Here is an 18,341-nt window from a genome sequence, read left to right as displayed (position 1 = left end):
GATGGCAAACATACATTAGGAACAGGTGGGCATACCTTGCACGAAATGGTGATATTTGGTTGAGAAGATATTATTCCTTTTCTGGCACCAAAAAAGACATACACTGCCCCCTAGATAGTGACCAAAAAATGTATCAGAAGCATAAATAATAATAGCTGGCCTTTAGGTAGTACCTTAAAGTCTGTCGGGTACTTTCTACATGTTATCTGTTGACAACAACATTTGTATCTATCCTGTTGTTTATATGTGATATCTTCCCCAGTGGAATGCGAGCTCCTTGAGGGCTGAAATTGTTTTTGCCTTCCTTTATATTTATCAGCTTGATACAGACATAGGGTCAGGCTGGTGGATCAATTAAGTGCTGGTGGATTGATTAAATGATATAAAAGGAAGAGATCTTGTATTTAATAAATTTTGTGTGTGTCTTTCATAGTTCAAGACCTATGGAGGATGTTAAATAACAATTATTGATGGCTTTGAGAAAGATCTACTTCTCACGGCAGCCTGGTTTCTTCTTTCATAAACTTAGAATGCTCTGATCATTTTCTAAAATTAGGAACATCAGTTCCCTTGTGATAAAAATGCAAAGTCAGTGGGGAGAAGGATTCCTAACCAACTCCTATCAATCCTCAGACTCTGCTCAGCTCTCAGCACCTCTATGTTTCTTCTATATCCCTAATGGCATTTAACATTGTAGGATAAAAATTAAATGAATGACCATCATATGCCTATGTGAAGTTCATAAACATCAGAATTTAACTGGTAATCTTTGAGCTTTTTAATTCTCTTCCTTTCCTTCATAAATGAAGAGAGATGGGGGGGGGTGTTTAAAGGACCAAAAATAAACCTTATGGATTAAAGTAATCTTACATTATAAGTGAGGTTCTCAGCTCCCACTGAGGGAGCTCCCACTGCCAGGTCAGGTAGGCCATCTTGGTTGAAGTCCAACACTGCCATTGAAGAGCCAAAACGACCTGAGGGCTAAAGGATTAAATATTATTTCCCATTTGCTAAGTCATAATCTTTCCAAGGAAAAAAGAAAGGCTTTGTGCTTTATGCTGGTTTCCCAAGTAACATTTTGGAATGTCTCCTGCTATGATGAAGGCACAGGATTCTTGGAAACAGGGCAGCAATAAATAAAGTTCTCCCTTGCGCTTCTTTTTAGAACATAATGTGGCTCACAGTTTCAGAAAGTCATTTGCTGGTGCTAGGGTAACAACCAGATAACAAAGTTTTTTGTTGTTGTTTTATTTTGTTTTGGGAGTTTTGGTGTATGTGGAGGGGCAGATTGCAGAGGAATTCCTAAAGCCCTCTTTCCAAATAAAAATAACTCATTAATCCTCACTATTAGGAGTTAGTAGAGTTAGTAGAGACCTTAGAAGTCACCTAGTCTAACCCCTTTATCTTACAGATGACAAAAAAGATCCAGGGCAATAAAAGGACTTGCCTAAGGTCATGTAAGTAAGTAGTCAGAATAGGATTTGAACCCAGATCCTCATACTCCAGAACCAATGCTCTTTCATTTACTTTTGGCCTAAAAACCACAGACTTGGAGACTATTAAAGCTGGAAAGATCTCAAAGATCAATGTAGACAAAGAACTTTTTAAATTAAATCTTAATTTTTTAATTTATAAAACATTTCCATAGCATAGTAAAACAGATGATTACACATGAAACTGCAAATCTATTCCTTTTAAATATATATTGAAGTTATCATGTAAATTTCTTTTTTTCTTCCCTCCCTCAAGACAGCTAGCATCAAGACACAAATAGGAGTATATATATATATATATATATATATATATATATATATATACATCCATATACATATATAACAGTATTGTATACATACTTTTATCAGTTCTTTCTCTGAATACAGAGCGTATCTTTTTGTCATATATCCTTTATAATTTGGGCATTCATAATAGTCAAAATTATTTACTCTAAGTCATTCTTAAAGCAATGTTGCTATTAAGCATACAATATTCTCTTGATTCTGCTCATTTCACTCTTCATTATTTTGTGCAAGTCTTTTTATGATTTTTCTAAGATCAATGATCTCTCAATTCTTAATAGCAAAGTAGTATTCCGATATAATATATATCACAACTTGTTCAGCCATTCTCCAATTAATGGGCACCCCTGCAATTTCCAATTCTTTGTCATCACAAAAAAAAAAGCTGCTATAAACATTTTAGAACAGATAGGTTCTTCTTCTTTATCCCTAATTAACTTCAGAAATAGTCCTAGTAGTGTTATTACTGGGTCAAAGAGTTTAGGCAGTTTAATAACTAGTCCTTAATTAACTCTTGAGATAATCTACTTCAGAAGTTGGAAAAGTCCATAGACAATGTTACTTCAACTCCCAGTTAAGAATATTTTTTACAATTTAAAATAGCTTTAAAATGTGAAGGCCATACAAAAACAGGCTATGAGTTGGATTTGTCATTCAATCAAGTAGTAAGCCAACCCCTGATTTAAATTAACTACTATTTTACGAATGAGAAAACTGAGATCCAAGGGCACGCAGTTAGTGAATAGCTAAGCTGAGGCTTCCTGTACCAAACCCTATCTTCTTTCCATTACAGCATATTGGTTTTCACTGTCTATAGGATGATGCATTATCCATGGCATAAGTCCCTTACTTCTGTAAGTAGGTCTATTACTTATTAGGTAACCTTCACTACACTCTTGAATTTTTTTACCCTCCCACCAATTTTGTAGGTAGGAACCTGATAAATAAGAGAATTTTCTTGGACCACTGGAAGACACAAGGTGAATCAAAGACAGTGGTGATTGCTTCTCTGCTAGTCCTCAATATTTCAGTGAATAATGCTCCCTCCAGCCCCCAATTATAAGAATATCTTCTCATCCTCTGTAACTTTTCTACATGTCCCCAGGAGTCTTATGTTCATTATGTCAAGCGTTGACTTTTCAGACTTCTGAAAGTTAACTAAACATTCCAAGAGCTTTATGTATTCTAATCCTAGAATCATAATCAACCATATCATTATCATCATTTTCATCCTCATCATCATCATCATTTGTCAAATTGGAGCTTAGAGATCATCCAGGAACTATGGTACAGTTGGAAGAGCATTGTAAGACAGAAGACTTTGGCAAAATCCCACCTTTGAAACATATACATGTGTCCCTGGGTCTCAGGTTGCTCTTCTGTAAAATGATGGTATCTGAGGTCCTTCCTGCTCTAAACCTACAATTCTGGGAGCACATTCCTGTTACAGATGAGGATACAGAAGCTCAGAGGGTTGCAGAAATAATTAATGGCAAGGCTGAAAGACTCTGACACCCAGGTCAGTGTTCTTTCCACTAGACCATGCTGGTATTCAAAAAAACACCATTTAAAAAAATTTTAAAACAACAATAACAACCATCATTCCATTTAAAGTGCTGGTTATGTAGAGCTATTCACCCTCTAGGGTAAGCAATTATTCCTAGTCCCTAAGAGCACACACTATGAATGATTCTATTTTGTAAAACACTATGACAAACAGATTGTGAGGCTTCTGGAGAAGATGAGTAATGAGTAGCAAACAGAAGTGGGTGGAATTATTTGGAAACTTTTTTCATGCTCTGTGGGGATTATAAAAAAGGCTATAATAGCAATGGGCTTACAGCGAGAAAACCTGGGAATGAATTCTAATGCAGCCATTTATAAAAGTGAAAATTTAGACAAATTAATTTGTTCTCCAGGCCTCAGTTTCTTCATCTCTAAAATTAAGAGGTTAAACTTGGTGAACTCTACAATCTATTACCGTGATACTTTATGTACAGTGTTGTGTCCATAGGTCTACCCAAAATACAGAATTTGGCCAACATGAGCCTTCCTTTCTGTGCTGAATAATGATGGAGTTCTATTATTTAACTCTGCAAAGTTCACTTCTATTATTTCTTTTCATTCTCATAACTGCAGAAGTATGTAAGTCAAACATTAGTGTTGTTCCCACTTTACAGATGAATACCAAAACACAAAAAAGTTAAGTGGTTTGTCTGATATCCTAAGAAAATAGTGAAACTTGATTCAATACAATTTTTTACATCAAAAAGTGGCTATAAATGTTGTTCAATAATTCAATAAATGTCATTAACTAACAGGATACCTTAAGTGACCTTGTATAAGTCAATTAACACTCTGCATTTTTCTGCAAATAAATTAACATTGCCTTTTCATATTACAGTTATAAGGGTCAGAGCCCTGAAGAGAAAGTCTGGTGCTTATAGATAACCATCAGAATGAATCCAGAACACAGAAAACAAGTTGCCCTTTTGAATCAACTTTTAAAGATCAATTCAGTTAAGTTGGAGGCACCCCAGGACATTTGGAAGTCATTACTACAGTAGACTTTTTGGTCCTAGACCCCTTTACACTTTTTTTTTTAGGTTTTTGCAAGGCAAATGGGGTTAAGTGGTTTGCCCAAGGCCACACAGCTAGGTCATTATTAAGTGTCAGAGACAGATTTGAACCCAGGTACTCCTGACTCCAGGGCCAGTGCTTTATCCACTGCACCACCTAGCCGCCCCACCCTTTACATTCTTAAAAATTAATTCAGAACCCTTCCCCAAAGAGATTTTGTTTATATAGATTATGTGTATCAATATTTACTCTTAGACATCAAAATATCTTGACATTCTTATAAAAGTAGCTTTTGAACTTCTGAAGACTACCTGAAAGGGTCTTAGGGACCCAAGGTGGTCCTGGACCATACTTTGAGAATCACTGATTTAGAGTAAGGCCATATATAATAAAGGAGAGGGCAAGGCATACTGCTTAATTTCCTATTTCAAGTCATTATTCTTGTTAACTGGTATTAAACCTCTTCTTTTCTACCTCTTGGATAAGTAAAAAAGTTATCTGCACCTTCTAAACTCCATTACCCTAGGGAAAAGTTCTTGTTATCTTAGACTAGCTAGTACCTTGATAAGAATTAAGACTTAAGCTATTTGGAGAGAGGCTTCTGGAGTAGAAAGTCTCCATTTTAATTCTTCAGTGAAGACATTTAAAAAAAAACTTTTTAGACAATGATTTACTATCCAACAAAACACATGTCACATGTTTGAAAAAAAAACTGAATTGGAGCCATACCTGAAATCCCTCTAGAATTAAATGTGCCTCTTTGTCCAAATCCAAGTCTATGGGAGGCAAACCAAAATCATTGCTGTAGAGAACATACACTCGTCCCACTTGAACATTTCTGGATCTGCTATAACCTGGAGCTCCAACCACCAGATCCTCATGGCCATCCTGGTTGAGGTCTGCTGAAATCATTGACCTGTACATCAGAAGAGATTATCAGTTATATCACAGGAAATATTTGATTTGGAGAAATATTTCTTCCTTGTTTCTTTCCTCTTGAAAACTTCTTCCAAGCCTCCTAACTTAATAAATCCTAATGCTTAAGGGGCTGGCCTTAGGAAAACCTAGGCTCATGTATCACCTTTAGTATATATTAGTATACACTTCAAAATTTTTAAGGTCACAGACCCTCCCTTTCCCCTCAAACAGGAACAGTCAATCAATAAACATTTATTAAGCTAAGTTCCAGATATTGTGTTAACACACATCACACTGAACCTTAAGTCTGAGGCTGAAAGAGCTCATGCACAAACCTAATTTATTTGATTGAAAAACAAAACAACACTGACTTAAGACAACTGGGAGCATCCAAGGTTGGTTGCTGGCATCCTCAATCCTGATACAAAGAAATGTTCCTCAGACTGAGGCCTGCATCTTTCTAATGACTTACAACACAAACAGGAATTCTTATCTGGAATGATTTCCACCAAATGAAAACAGCTCATTTTATTAATTAATTTTATTAATGAACAATGAAGGCAAACTTCAATCTTGACTTAACTGTGTTATAGCTGGAAAAAAAATTAATGGCCTGAAGCCAAAGGGATTTGAGTGGCTCATTATTAATCCTCTAAAAATTGTATCATTATCAAACTTCAGAGAAATAAAAAGATCCCAAAAAAACTTAATGGGGCAGAATGATAGAAATAATATTAATTTTAAAATTTGCAATGAACCTTACATTTTCACCTATCCCTCATAACAACCTGTGAAATAGATGCTATTATCACCCCTCATTTTATAAAAGATGAGGAAGCTGAGACTGACAGGTTAAATAACTCACCCACTGTCATATAACTAGGCAGTAGATAAGGCAGGAAGTAAAATTATGTACTTCAGTTTAAAAAAAAATCCATATACTGTTCAAATTAAGAGAGATGTTACTAAATAATAATTACAATGAAAAAAAATTGTTCTGGAGTTTTGTAGGACTGGAAGATCCACGTGAGTCAAGAAAGTAATGTGATGGTCACCAAAATGTGAGCTTAAGATGCCTAGAAAGAAGATGACCCTTCTTCAACCTGGTGAGGCCACATCTGAAGCACTGTGCCCAGATGTTGACAAGATGGAATACATGAAGAAGAGGGTATCTAGGAAGCTGATATGACCTTTGAAGATTAGTTTAAAGAATTAGGATGCTAAGCTCAGAAAATTAATTATGTTTTCAAAAAACTTAAGGGCTATCAAATGGAAAAGGGACTGGATTTATTTTGTTTAGGATTAAAGAGAAGTCATCTATGGAAGTAATCTAACTAAGGAAGAATGTGCTAATAAATTAAAAACTAGAATGGGCTGCTCTATCCCAACAATTAGGATTAAATAATTAAATTAAGATTACCATATATTTGGGATGGTTTAGAGAATATTTGTATTTCAAATAGAGATGAGATTCTTGGGTTTCCTTCCATATCTTAAGTTCAACCTTCTTCATTTTAGAGATGAAGAGAATGAGGCCCAGAGAGGCAAAATGGAGTGCAGCAGATAGAGTGCCAGGCCTAGAGTCAGGAAAATCTCAAATGAATACTGAAATTCAAATGTGGATTCATACACTTACAAGTTGTGTGACACTGGGCACACTTAACACTCTTTGCCTCAGTTTCTTCAGCTGTAAAATGAGCTGGAGAAGGAAAGGCAAACCACTTTAATGCTTTTTGCCAAAAGAAAAAACCCAAATTGAGTCAGTAAGAATTAGACACAACTGAAATGACCAAACAAAAATAATTGATAAAGTGGCAACTTCTGTTTTAAAATTCTTTTTTGGTAAAGTTTTGTGAGAAACCCTGAAAAGTATTGTCCAACTTTCCAACTTTTTGCTGAAGGGGTAAGGAAGTATAGTTCTACTATGGCACACAATGTTAGCTGCATTCGTGGTGTTTTGGTTTTTCTAAATGGTTTGGTTTTTAATATTTTCTACAAGAGAAGAATCACTAAGTAGAGGAAGGGAGAGAGGTATATTAAAAAATAAATATGATATAAAAGCAAAAGACCTCAATAAAACTTTAAAAAATAAAAAGAAGGTAATGGAGAAGAATATAGAATAACAGTCTACTGAACCTCACTCAAGGCTCACTCACTTAGTGAAAGCTCTGAAAAGTCAATATAAAGCAGTGAATCTCATCTGAAAAGGTATCCCATGGATACTGAAAACAGCATTATAAGCAAGCTCCACTGAATAAATAATTCAAAACTTGAGCCCCAAATAAATTATAATTTAGGATTTTTTAAAAGGAAGAGAGTAAATGGGAGATATTTATATGCAAATGAGTTAAAAGATTCTTCACTTTTCAAAAAATTTCAGCATAGTAAGAGGGCTCACTTAAGCTACTTCAAGTCATACCTGATTTATGGGGAACATGAGAAACATGTAAAATGAAAGATGGTTTGGTCACATAGAGCAGGAATTAACTAAACATATTTAGTCTGGGATAAAAACTACATTAGAAAATATATTTTGAAAATAGATGTAATTTTTTTAAACTTTCAGAATCAAATAAGAAGACAATGATATTGAAATAATTCTAGACAAGTCTAACCTACCATCCAAGCTTCACATAGGGAAATGACAGAAAGTAAGATGCTATGGGAGTGGAAACATAATTATGCTGGTGAGGATGTTCACTTGCAAACATCTTCCTTATCTTCTTTGTGAAAGTCAGGTATATAAAAGTGACTGAATCCTAAAAGAAAAAGCATCATTAAATATCAATCATAATTACAAGCACACATATAATTCTCCACGATCACAGAAGCTCACATTTCTAGAGTCTTTTAGATTTGATCAAGCATCTTCCTCCATTAGCCAAGTGAATGATTAATTACCAATTCATATCAATTAATCCATAAGAAGCCACTGAAGACTAATTAAGGGGAAAGAGGGAGTAACTACTGAGTCTTAGAGAAGGGAAGTGATTGGATAAAGGTCACATAATAAAGTAACTATTAGAACCAGGATTCAAACCCAAGACTCCTGACTTAAAATCCTATGCTCTTTTCAATACACTATATGTAAATCCAGATAAATAAATATATATGTCTACCAAAAGGAAATACATTTTACAAATACAAATACATGATCAAGACTATTCATTGAGGGTTGTTAGATGCAGGTAAGCAGAAGAGAATTAGAAAAAAAAAGAGGGACCTGAAATTGAACCAAATCATACTCAAGACCATAATGAATAACTAGTTTTCTAAACTTCCAATTAAATTGATCCCTCAATTATTTTTTTTCAATGACATGGAACTGAATCAAAGATGATTTTGTTTTCTTTCAAAACAAGAGAAAACAAAAAGTTCTGGCAAACATATTCAAACAAGTCCTGAACATGCAAAGAGATATATAGTTCCTAAATTCTCCAGGAATGGATTCTAGGAGATCATTTAGCCTTGGGACATAGACACACACATATATCTTAAAACTATTGAAATGGTATTTATTCAACACACCAACACAAGATAATAAATTCACATACTACTAGGTGTGGTGTACATTCAGAAGTGTCAGAGATCTATGACCTCAGACTGAAATATATGTTATATCTTCTTGATTTCAGCAACAAAAGATTCTGCTAAGGTAACATGGAATGTTTAGCAGGGAGGAATATAAGCATAGAGCATAAGAATGCATAGGCATGGATGAAAGAGATAGTAGAGGTCATCTAATCCATTCCCTTCATTTTACATAGATGAGAAAATAGAGTCTGAGAGGTGGCCATTGTAATAACTTTTCAATTGGTCTCCCTACCTCAATTGTCAAGGTGATTTTTCTAAAGTTTTGATCTGGCTATGTCACTCCCCCTGATCAGTGAGCTCAAATGGCTTCCCATTATCTCTAGGATCAAATATAATCTCTATTTGTCATTTAAAGTTCCTCATAACTTGACTCCAAACTACTGATATAAATATTATCTGAGAGTCCATTGGTTAGATGTCAATCACCAAATCAATGATGCAGAGATAGTGAAATATAGTTTTATTTTTTTCAGGGTACAGGCTCAACTGTATACAAGAGTCAATAAATCCATATAATCAGTTTCAGTACCTTATATAGATTGTGAATATATAAGCAGAAAAGAAAAATGGAATTTCACAGAAAGTAGCAGGAGAAGATAAGGAAGATCTAGAAACAATTAACAAAAGGAAGAAAATAAGGACATCTGCCAGCTAGTCCAAACCTGAGCTGTGGCTTCTCACTCAACCCTGATTTTGAAGTGGTTATGACCTTCTAGTTTCCAAGAACAATGTTTGGAAATTCAAAATAGATTGGAGCAGTGTTGGCGTCCATCACCGTCTTTATTTTATCTTAGCAAGTGACAACAGGAAACCTGAGCTAGAAATTCTCTTGACATATTACCTTTCCAATATTATACCTCATTTCCCTCTATTCACTCTACAATCCAGTTCTACTAGCTGTTGTTCCTCATAAATGATACTCCATTTTTCAACTCCATGATTTTGTAATGGTTTCTCACACCCTCGTCGCTCCATCCATAAAATGCCCTGCCCTCTCACCTCTGCCTCTTAGCTTTCATGGCTTTCTTCAAGGCAGTTCAAATCTCACCTTGTCCATGAAGTCTTTCCTCAGTCAATTCCATTTACTATTCATGCTTTCCACTTGCAGATCATCTTCCATCACTTTGTACTGAACTTGAATGTTTTTAATAATTTACATTTGAATACATACTCCTTGAGGGCATGGTTTGTTTTTTCCCTTTCATTGTATCCTCAATAATAGTTCTTATGCTTCGGTAGGGGCCTTTAATCCATAGGCAGCTAGCCACAGTTCTACAGTTTCAATTAATTTAAATTTATTCAAATTAATTTAGAAAGAAATTCTTACTTGGGCCCATGAATCCACACTAAAGAAGACGCCTCTTTCTGTGTAATTTATATTTCCTTTAGCATTTTCAGTTAAGGATACATTTACAGTTGCATGATATTTATTTTTCTGTAGTTTGGTTCTGTCAAAAAGAATCAGTTACAAATGATCAATCTCACAAAGTCATTTACTAAGATATAAAATAACTTGAATAAGTGAGTTAAAGAATAAATAATGAGATATTCACATATATTACAAGACTTTAAAACCTGGTAGAAACATAACAGGTTGGATCTTCTAAGCATTCTCCTGAATTTATAGGACTATAGCATCATGAATTTAGGGCTGAAAGGGATCTCAGAGGTCATCCAGCCACTGGACCTGAGTCAGAAATCTGGCCTCTGACACTTATTAATTGTGGGACTCTGAGCAAGAAATTTAACCACTGTCTGTCTTAATCCACTGGGGAAGGAAATAGCAAACCGCTGCATGTACACAGACATTAATGTGAGGTAAGTTGTTAAGTCAAAGACCATAGACTTAAGTATCTTTAATATCTCGGTGACTCTAGACAGATCACTTAACCTTCCTAAACCTCAATTTCCTAATCTGTAAAACAAGAAAGCCTCTGGTGTCCCCTTCTGGTTCTATAACTATAATTCTATGCTAATCCAGGCTCTCAAGTGTAAAGAATTGTGTCAAGGCTTTAAAACACCTTTAGTTCAATTCTGGATGTCTCTGACACATACTAAAAGGCTAAAGCTGAATTTCAAACTTCCCCTGTTAAAGGCTGTCACAGTGGGTATTTAGATTACAATTCTGTACAGTTATACAATTATAATACACAATGATATTCCTAACATGAGATATGTTTTCAGAGATTACAATGACCAAAATTTGCCTCTGGCACAATATTCCTTAGGATACAATAGAAAAATCCATTCAGTAAGGATCAGATGGGTAAACATTTTCCATTTCAAGATCCTCAGTTTGCAAATGGAATACCTTTTCTGAGTATTAGGGCCCCTTCTGATCCTATGAGTGATCACAGGAGCCATTAAATGAAAACACTAGGATTCCACTTACCCAAAGCTGGCATTATGTTTGAGACCACATGCCATGAACAGTGGATTCTCAGGTAGGGTACAATCACTATAGAAGGATGCAAAAAGAGGATATAAAAAAGTGAAAACTTTTCCAACCAGCTTCTGAAACATTTTACTGTCCATTATTTAAATTAAGCATTTCAAATAACTTCAAAGATTTAGACTAGTGCTTTTCAAAATTAAGGCTCTATATATTCTTCCCACTATTTCTGTATGGGTGAAAAAGGAGATTCCTGGTTTTAGGGAAAGAATATCTTACTACTACTACTGTTCATGCTGTGCTATGCCATTTTAATAAATGCTTTTGTTTTGAATTATTGATCTAAATCTCAAGAGAATTTGAAGGATAGCCAGCATTGCAAAGATAACTAACTTGGTGGTGCCTACCTGCCTCCTGCAAGGCTTGTCACCAAGATAATAAATCTCCCTTAATTGTACATGAGCAGCAAAATGTGCCGAACCATATATTTCTTTGAATTAAGGTGATTTATAGGACAACTTAGCTCATAGACCAAAGCTAAACTTCTGAACTGAACTCAGAGACAAAGAAATATGGGTTAGGCAATTTTTCAACATGTTAGGGGTGATACAGAATAGCATCTATTATAAAATGAAATCAGAAAAAATGGGTAATGTTTGAACAAAGTTTGATTTGTCACTATTAATGGACTGTAAGAAATAATGAATTTGAAGAATTCAAAAAAATAACAGATCGTATGATGTAATGCAGAGCAAACAAGAAACAAAATAACTTACTCTAGTCATATAAATGAATGCTACCTTTAATAGCAATAAATTTCAGGTAAAAGATAAAAAATGAAATAAGATTCAATTTGATTTTGTTACCATGGTAATAGTCCCCTGTGGAGATCCAATTTATTAGTATGAGTTGGGGTGGGAAGTGTAGTAGTTTCCAGAGGACATACTGCCATATATTTAAGCAAACTGAATAGATCAGAAGAAAAAAGCCAAGGGCAGAATTTCAAGAACCCAAGACCATTAGGACTTTCAAGAGGACAAAGAGATGATGACAAGATTAATAGAGGACAGGCAAAAATCTATATAGTGACTTCCTCAGAAATGGAGGTGGGAATGGAGAAAAAGGAGCAATGGAATTGAGTTAGCTAACAAAAGCAAGCAAACCCTGGTGCTAGAGGGGATGACCTGAAGGGTCTGTACTTGTAATGACTGGGAAGCAGCTTCTAAAATGTGGGCTGAGATCCTAGTAAGATGTGAGTTAAGCTCCCATATTGATGACACAGCTAGGACTGTCATAATTGAAGATAAGGGGCTGTTTGATTTAACTATGTATGCCCCTAGAAAGTCTGATCTGGGATTCAGGGGAGTAGGGGGGCTTTTGAGAAAGAAGAATATAGACATGGGGTTTTAGGATTCATGTTGGAGAGCTCCTAAGGCTCCAGAGAAGCTCCTTGCCAACTTTCTCATAGTTTTTACTTACTTGCTTTTACTTTCATTAATTGCTTTTTAACCACTTTGGGAATTGCTTTTACTTGTAATGTAGGGTATACATACATACACACACATATGTGCATATGTATAAAACCTATGTAAGTATATGTATGTAGATGCCCATTCTACCTATATGCATGTAGGCATATACATATGTGTGTATGTGTGTGTGTGTTTTTTCATATATAATTAATTATTTGAACCTTCGGGCCCTGAGTGATTCATCCTACCAAAGGAAGATCTGCCTTTAGGACTGGAAGAATTAAAAGATTCACTTGACCCATAAGTAGACCAAAGATAAGAAACAGTTCTTAAACTGGAAATCTTATGTGACAATGTTTAATCCAGTACAGATTAGATTGTGATAAGAGCAGCTAGATATAGATAGAATTGCTAGACTTAGAGCCTAGAAGACCTGAGTTCAAATCAGACCTCAAATATTTGCTAGCTGTATGACCCTGAGCAAGTCCTTTGATATTCTTTGCCTCAATCTACTCATATGTAAAATGAGCTAGAGAAGGAAATGGCAAAACCACTCAAGTAGCTTTACCAAGAAAACCCTAAATAGGGTCACAAAAGTCAGACATGACTGAAACAACTGAACAAAAAGAGAAAAGAACCTAGGGCAAGGTACCTACTAGTTATCTTATTTGCTGTCTTTAGATGTTAGGAGCAGCAAATTGGACTAAGTAAACTCAACCCTGTGTTTCAGCTAAATAACAAGAAAAAAGAATTTTTCTATATCCTAGATAAGATGGTAGATGGGGTGGTAGAAGTGAGATAAAGACCAATTCCAAAGACTTGTCAGAGTTGATAGACCTGGGGCAGACTGAGTATAGATATCCATGGAAGGAAACAAGGTCTAACTCTGGATGTTGGTCCCTTATTGATTGAGCCTTTCTTCCCTCACAGACCTTCTACCTCACAGTAGAAGATACTATTTTTCTGGCCTAGAAAATGAAGATAAATATGACCAGAGATTCCAAATAGATTCTTGAGACTTGAAGTTTAGAGCTTGGAATAAGCTCTTTGAAAAGACCTTGGAGGTCTTTTAGTCCCACCTTTCCTAAAGCATGAATTTCCTCTACAATAGGGTCTTAACCTGGGATCCACAGACTATTCAAGGAATCTGTGGATAGATATAAAGGGCCTGTGAACTTGGAACTTTTAAAATTCTGGTAATTATGTCTTAATATAATTGTTTTTTTTTTAATTCAACCTTCATTCCAGAAGATGACTAATGACATCATGAGGGTGATGTCTTGACTTGTGAGTGATATGGATTTAAGTGGTGCAGAACTGTACAAAGTCATCATTACCACTTTCTCCTCCAGAGTCATCTGAGTCCAGTGGCAAGACAAAGGTCAAACTGACTCTCATTAGTCCTGGATGCAGTAGGAGAGCATGGCCTTTTTAAGCTTAGGTTGTTCTCAGGTCTCAGTTTATCTGGGGCAACACCCATTCGAGAATTAAAGGTTAGGTAAGAACTGAGACAAAAGATGGTCTAGTTTCTTCACAAAAAAAGTTAATCTGGAAGGGACCCTCAGTGCAATTAAAAATGTGGTCCATCACATAACAGTTACTGTCTGTACTACATTAAAAACAAATGTCTAACTAGTCTTGACCAGAATAGAGAGCATCTATCCTTAAAAAAAGAGGCTACTTCTCAAAATAGACCATTCTATTTTGGGCCATTTTTAACTGTTAAGAACTTCCTCCAGATTGTTTGCTGCCTGGTGGAGCGGGGAGGGGAGGCAGGTGCTGGGAGAGGGGAAAGGGAGAGTGATGGAAAAATGTGGAACTCAAAAACTTACAAAAAGATGAAATGTAGAAAATTATATGTAATTGAAAAAATAGATATATATTTTTAAAGTTTCTCTTTATTATATTACAATTTACATCCTTATAATAACAACAACAATGACAACTACTAAGGTTTATGTGGCACTTGAAATTTGCAAAGCACTTTATTTTTTTCTATTTAAAAAAAATTTTTTTTCAAAGCATTTCAAATATGTAATCTCAGTTGATCTTCACAGTAACCTTGAAGTGTTGCTCTTATTCTAATTTCACAGTCAAGGACTGAAAGGGTCACACAACTAGCAAGTACTTAAAGGCAGAATATGAACTCAGTTTTTTCTGACTCCAAGTCTAGCATTTTTTTCTATTATACCTCAAAGCTTCCTTATTCAAAACTTCTATCCACTACTCTTGCTCCTACCCTCTAAAGCTAAACATATTCAATCTAATTTTTATTTCATGGAATAACTTTCCAAAAATTTGAAGACCACAGCTATGTATCCTTAAGTCTTCTCTTTCCCATACCCACTTCCTTTAACCAATACATACATATATATATGTATATATTTATAAAATTATTCCTGAGAATAGTTGAAATTCCTAGTGGGGAAAAAATTATCATATAACACAAAGCACAAGAAAAAAAAATGCCTCACCTAGTCCCATTCTGTAACATGTAGCTTGTTAGATGATACATGTTAGTAGTCCAGAATGCCATGTCATCCAGTCCACCAAGGAAATAATCTTGGAACTGTTCCACCAAAAATGGGGATCTTTTTGCAAAAGTTGGATAAAGCTATATAAAAATCAAGCAAAAAAATAAAAATAAAGATATTGATCTGGCTGGCATTCATCTGACTCTTAACAAAAGGTAATATATTTATAGAGATAAAGAAAATTACCTTGGAAAGAACCATCATCTCACCATACCTGTAACATAAATTATAATGAAATTAAGGTTGTATTTCCTAGAAAGATATAAACCAAATGCTGAAAATAAAGCCCTTCCATAATATATTCATTCTCAAGGATAAAAAACTGCAGGGTTTCTGATAAATATTTAACAACCAGCTCTTTAATAGTTTAATCTGCATTGTTAATATTTTCTCCATAACTTTCTTAAGTCTAAACAATCAACAAAATTACAAATCAAGCACAGATTGGTAGCATTTGCTGACTTCTAGAGTAGAAATGCTTACACTGAAAATTTAACATTAGGTTCTTATAAGCTGGTTTGAGCAAGCTTCAGCACACCCATTTACAAATATGCAAAATCCAAATAGCAAATATTAACAAGATAATGAGATAATCAGAAATCTTCTCAAGGAAGTATATGATGCTAACATAATAGGTGGAGCCCCTGCCCCTGTGAGGGTTTTACAGGAAGACATGGGTTTGAGTTACTTAAGATGGACAGACATGGATGGATTGTGGCAGGTGTTACTAAAGGAAGTACCCAAATAGATGAGATCATAGATTCATCACAGTGTTGTAAATATTATTGTAGTAAATCCACAGAAAGACCAGATGCTAATTTTTTTCTTTAAGTTTTGGGAAAGAACACTGCATCAAACTTACAATGCTAAGAACTGAAGATAGGAACATTCAATTATTGCATCTTTCGTGATGGTTTCCTTGCCATAGAGTTGTTTGTAGATTTCCATAAGGTCTTTGACAGGTACATACCTGTGAAGCAGATTACAATCAATGGAAAGTTGTATTTTGATTTTCTATTTAAATTAATAGAATCTAGATAGACATAAGCCAATCAAAATACTTGATGTAATATAGTTTAATATTTTCTAAAAATATTTTTCTGAGTTTTAATTTTTTATATATTTTTAAAACTATTTTTGTGGGTTTTTAAATTTTTTCTATTTTAAAATATTTTTTGGTTTTTAAAAAATATTTTTGTATTTTCAAAATTTTTTGTTAATTTTTAAAAAAGAATACATTTTAGTAAAGGAAACACTTGCTAAGGTTCTAAAACTAAAGTTTTCCATGAACAAGGCTATAATTCAAGGACATTTTCTCTTGCTTGGTTTTTTAAAAAGAATTTTCTTCCTATATAGTTGCTGAGTGAGCTGAGATATAATGTTTCCTAGAATCCAATGCCCCTAAATTCTAATTTTAGAGTCATTGCTGAAATCAATAAATTTTGTCATAAGGACTTTGAGTTTAATGGATAAGAAAGAATATTGGACTAGTGATTACATCAATATAGGGAACCTCTCCCAGGTGAGGAAATTCCATCTACTAATACAGGTTGGTACCTTTTGACTTGTGTAATATTGCACAGACAGCATGTGTCAAGAGATAGAGCCTGAATCAAGGCTTCCTGACTTTGAAGACAGCTGTATATCTGGCTAAACCATGCTGCCCCACTATGCTACATTTATTTTTGGTTGGTTTTTGTCATACATATTTTATCTTTTTAATTTATGGAATAAAACAAGCATTTCCAAAACAATATAATAAAAAGATGATTGAATTAATGATATTGTAAATCTATTATGTACAATTTTCCATTCCTTTTAAACATATAATAGTTTCCATGTAAATTTCTTTTTTCCCCTTCCCTCCCCCACCCTTTAGAAACAATTAGATATGATGCTCATCCTTCATAATTGAAGAGGACTTTGTCATCATAATATGAAGACATAACTTGCACAATTATGTTTATTATATTGAGGGGAGTGTTGTGCAAAGGGCATCCTTCTCATTTGCCTTTACCAGAACTATTTCATCCTGTGGCCTGATTTAAGAAGAAACAGGGCTTTTAGTGATTGTCTGGTGCTTTGGGTTCTCCCACATCAGTGAGGCACCTCAGCACTCTAGCAACACTGAGCAATGCACCAGCATGTGATATCTGGCAATGAAATGGCAACTCTCAGCAAATGAGGCACCAGGACATTTCAGTGGTTTTGATCTGAGACAACTCTGCTAATCCAAACCTGTTTCTCAATGGACTAATCATCAGCCCAGCCTTTCTTTCCTCTTAGACCTTTAAACAGCAGGACAGTATCAGTTTGTCACTCATAGGTCTATGTACTCTGTTCTATTTGTTCTGATTCTGTGTGTGTATGTATATATGTATATGTAAAATCATTCCACACATCTATTTATCTGTATCTTTGTAGTCCTTTATAGTTAAATTGAGTATTTATTATAGTCAAAATGACATATCCTTAAAACAAAATTGCTGTTACTTTATAGAATATTCTCTTGCTTCTGCTCATTTCATGATTCATTTTTTCATGTCCATGTTTTTTAAAGATACATTGAGTTCATCATTTCTTATAGCATCATGGTATTCTTACATAATCAAATTCCAAAAGCTAAAAAGTTTGGGGGGGTTTTGCAATCTGAAATTATGTCCAAAGAGTTGTTAAACCAGGGTGGCAAACCAGGTGGCAAAGAAGATAGAGTACCAGCCCTGGAGTCAGGAGGACCTGAGTTCAAATCCGACCTCAGACACTTGATAATTGCCTAGATGTGTGACCTTGGGCAAGTCACTTAACTCCATTGCCTTCAATAGACAAAAATTTTTTAAAAAGAGTTATTAAACCATCTATATTCTTTGACTCAATAATATCATTGCTTGGTCTATTTTCAAAGATGATTAGAAAAAAGGAAAAGAACCTATAGCTCTAAAGTGTTTATAGTAACTCTCTTTAAGGTGTCAAATAATTGGAAATTGCAAGGATGTTCATCAATTGGGAAACAGTTGAGCAAGTTGTGGTATATGACTATGATAGGATACTATATTTT

General features: G+C 34.7%; 1 protein-coding gene across 3 annotated transcripts in view; it reads right to left on the bottom strand.

Moving 5' to 3' along the window:
* Positions 1 to 18,341, bottom strand: part of GPLD1 (glycosylphosphatidylinositol specific phospholipase D1) — a 62,196-nt gene that overhangs the window by 17,160 nt on the left and 26,695 nt on the right. For all 3 annotated transcript variants that reach the window (XM_074205916.1, XM_074205919.1, XM_074205918.1), the window contains 9 exons: positions 16,149 to 16,256; positions 15,473 to 15,500; positions 15,227 to 15,366; positions 11,281 to 11,346; positions 10,216 to 10,336; positions 7,914 to 8,053; positions 5,106 to 5,292; positions 871 to 981; positions 36 to 110 (listed from right to left, as the gene is read on the bottom strand). In XM_074205916.1, the coding sequence (XP_074062017.1) occupies positions 36 to 110; positions 871 to 981; positions 5,106 to 5,292; positions 7,914 to 8,053; positions 10,216 to 10,336; positions 11,281 to 11,346; positions 15,227 to 15,366; positions 15,473 to 15,500; positions 16,149 to 16,256 (976 nt within the window). The remainder of the gene's footprint in view (positions 1 to 35; positions 111 to 870; positions 982 to 5,105; positions 5,293 to 7,913; positions 8,054 to 10,215; positions 10,337 to 11,280; positions 11,347 to 15,226; positions 15,367 to 15,472; positions 15,501 to 16,148; positions 16,257 to 18,341) is intronic.

Source organism: Macrotis lagotis, chromosome X (genome assembly GCF_037893015.1).
Source record: "Macrotis lagotis isolate mMagLag1 chromosome X, bilby.v1.9.chrom.fasta, whole genome shotgun sequence".
Lineage (NCBI taxonomy): Eukaryota > Metazoa > Chordata > Mammalia > Peramelemorphia > Peramelidae > Macrotis > Macrotis lagotis.
This window is presented reverse-complemented; position numbering and strand designations above follow the sequence as displayed.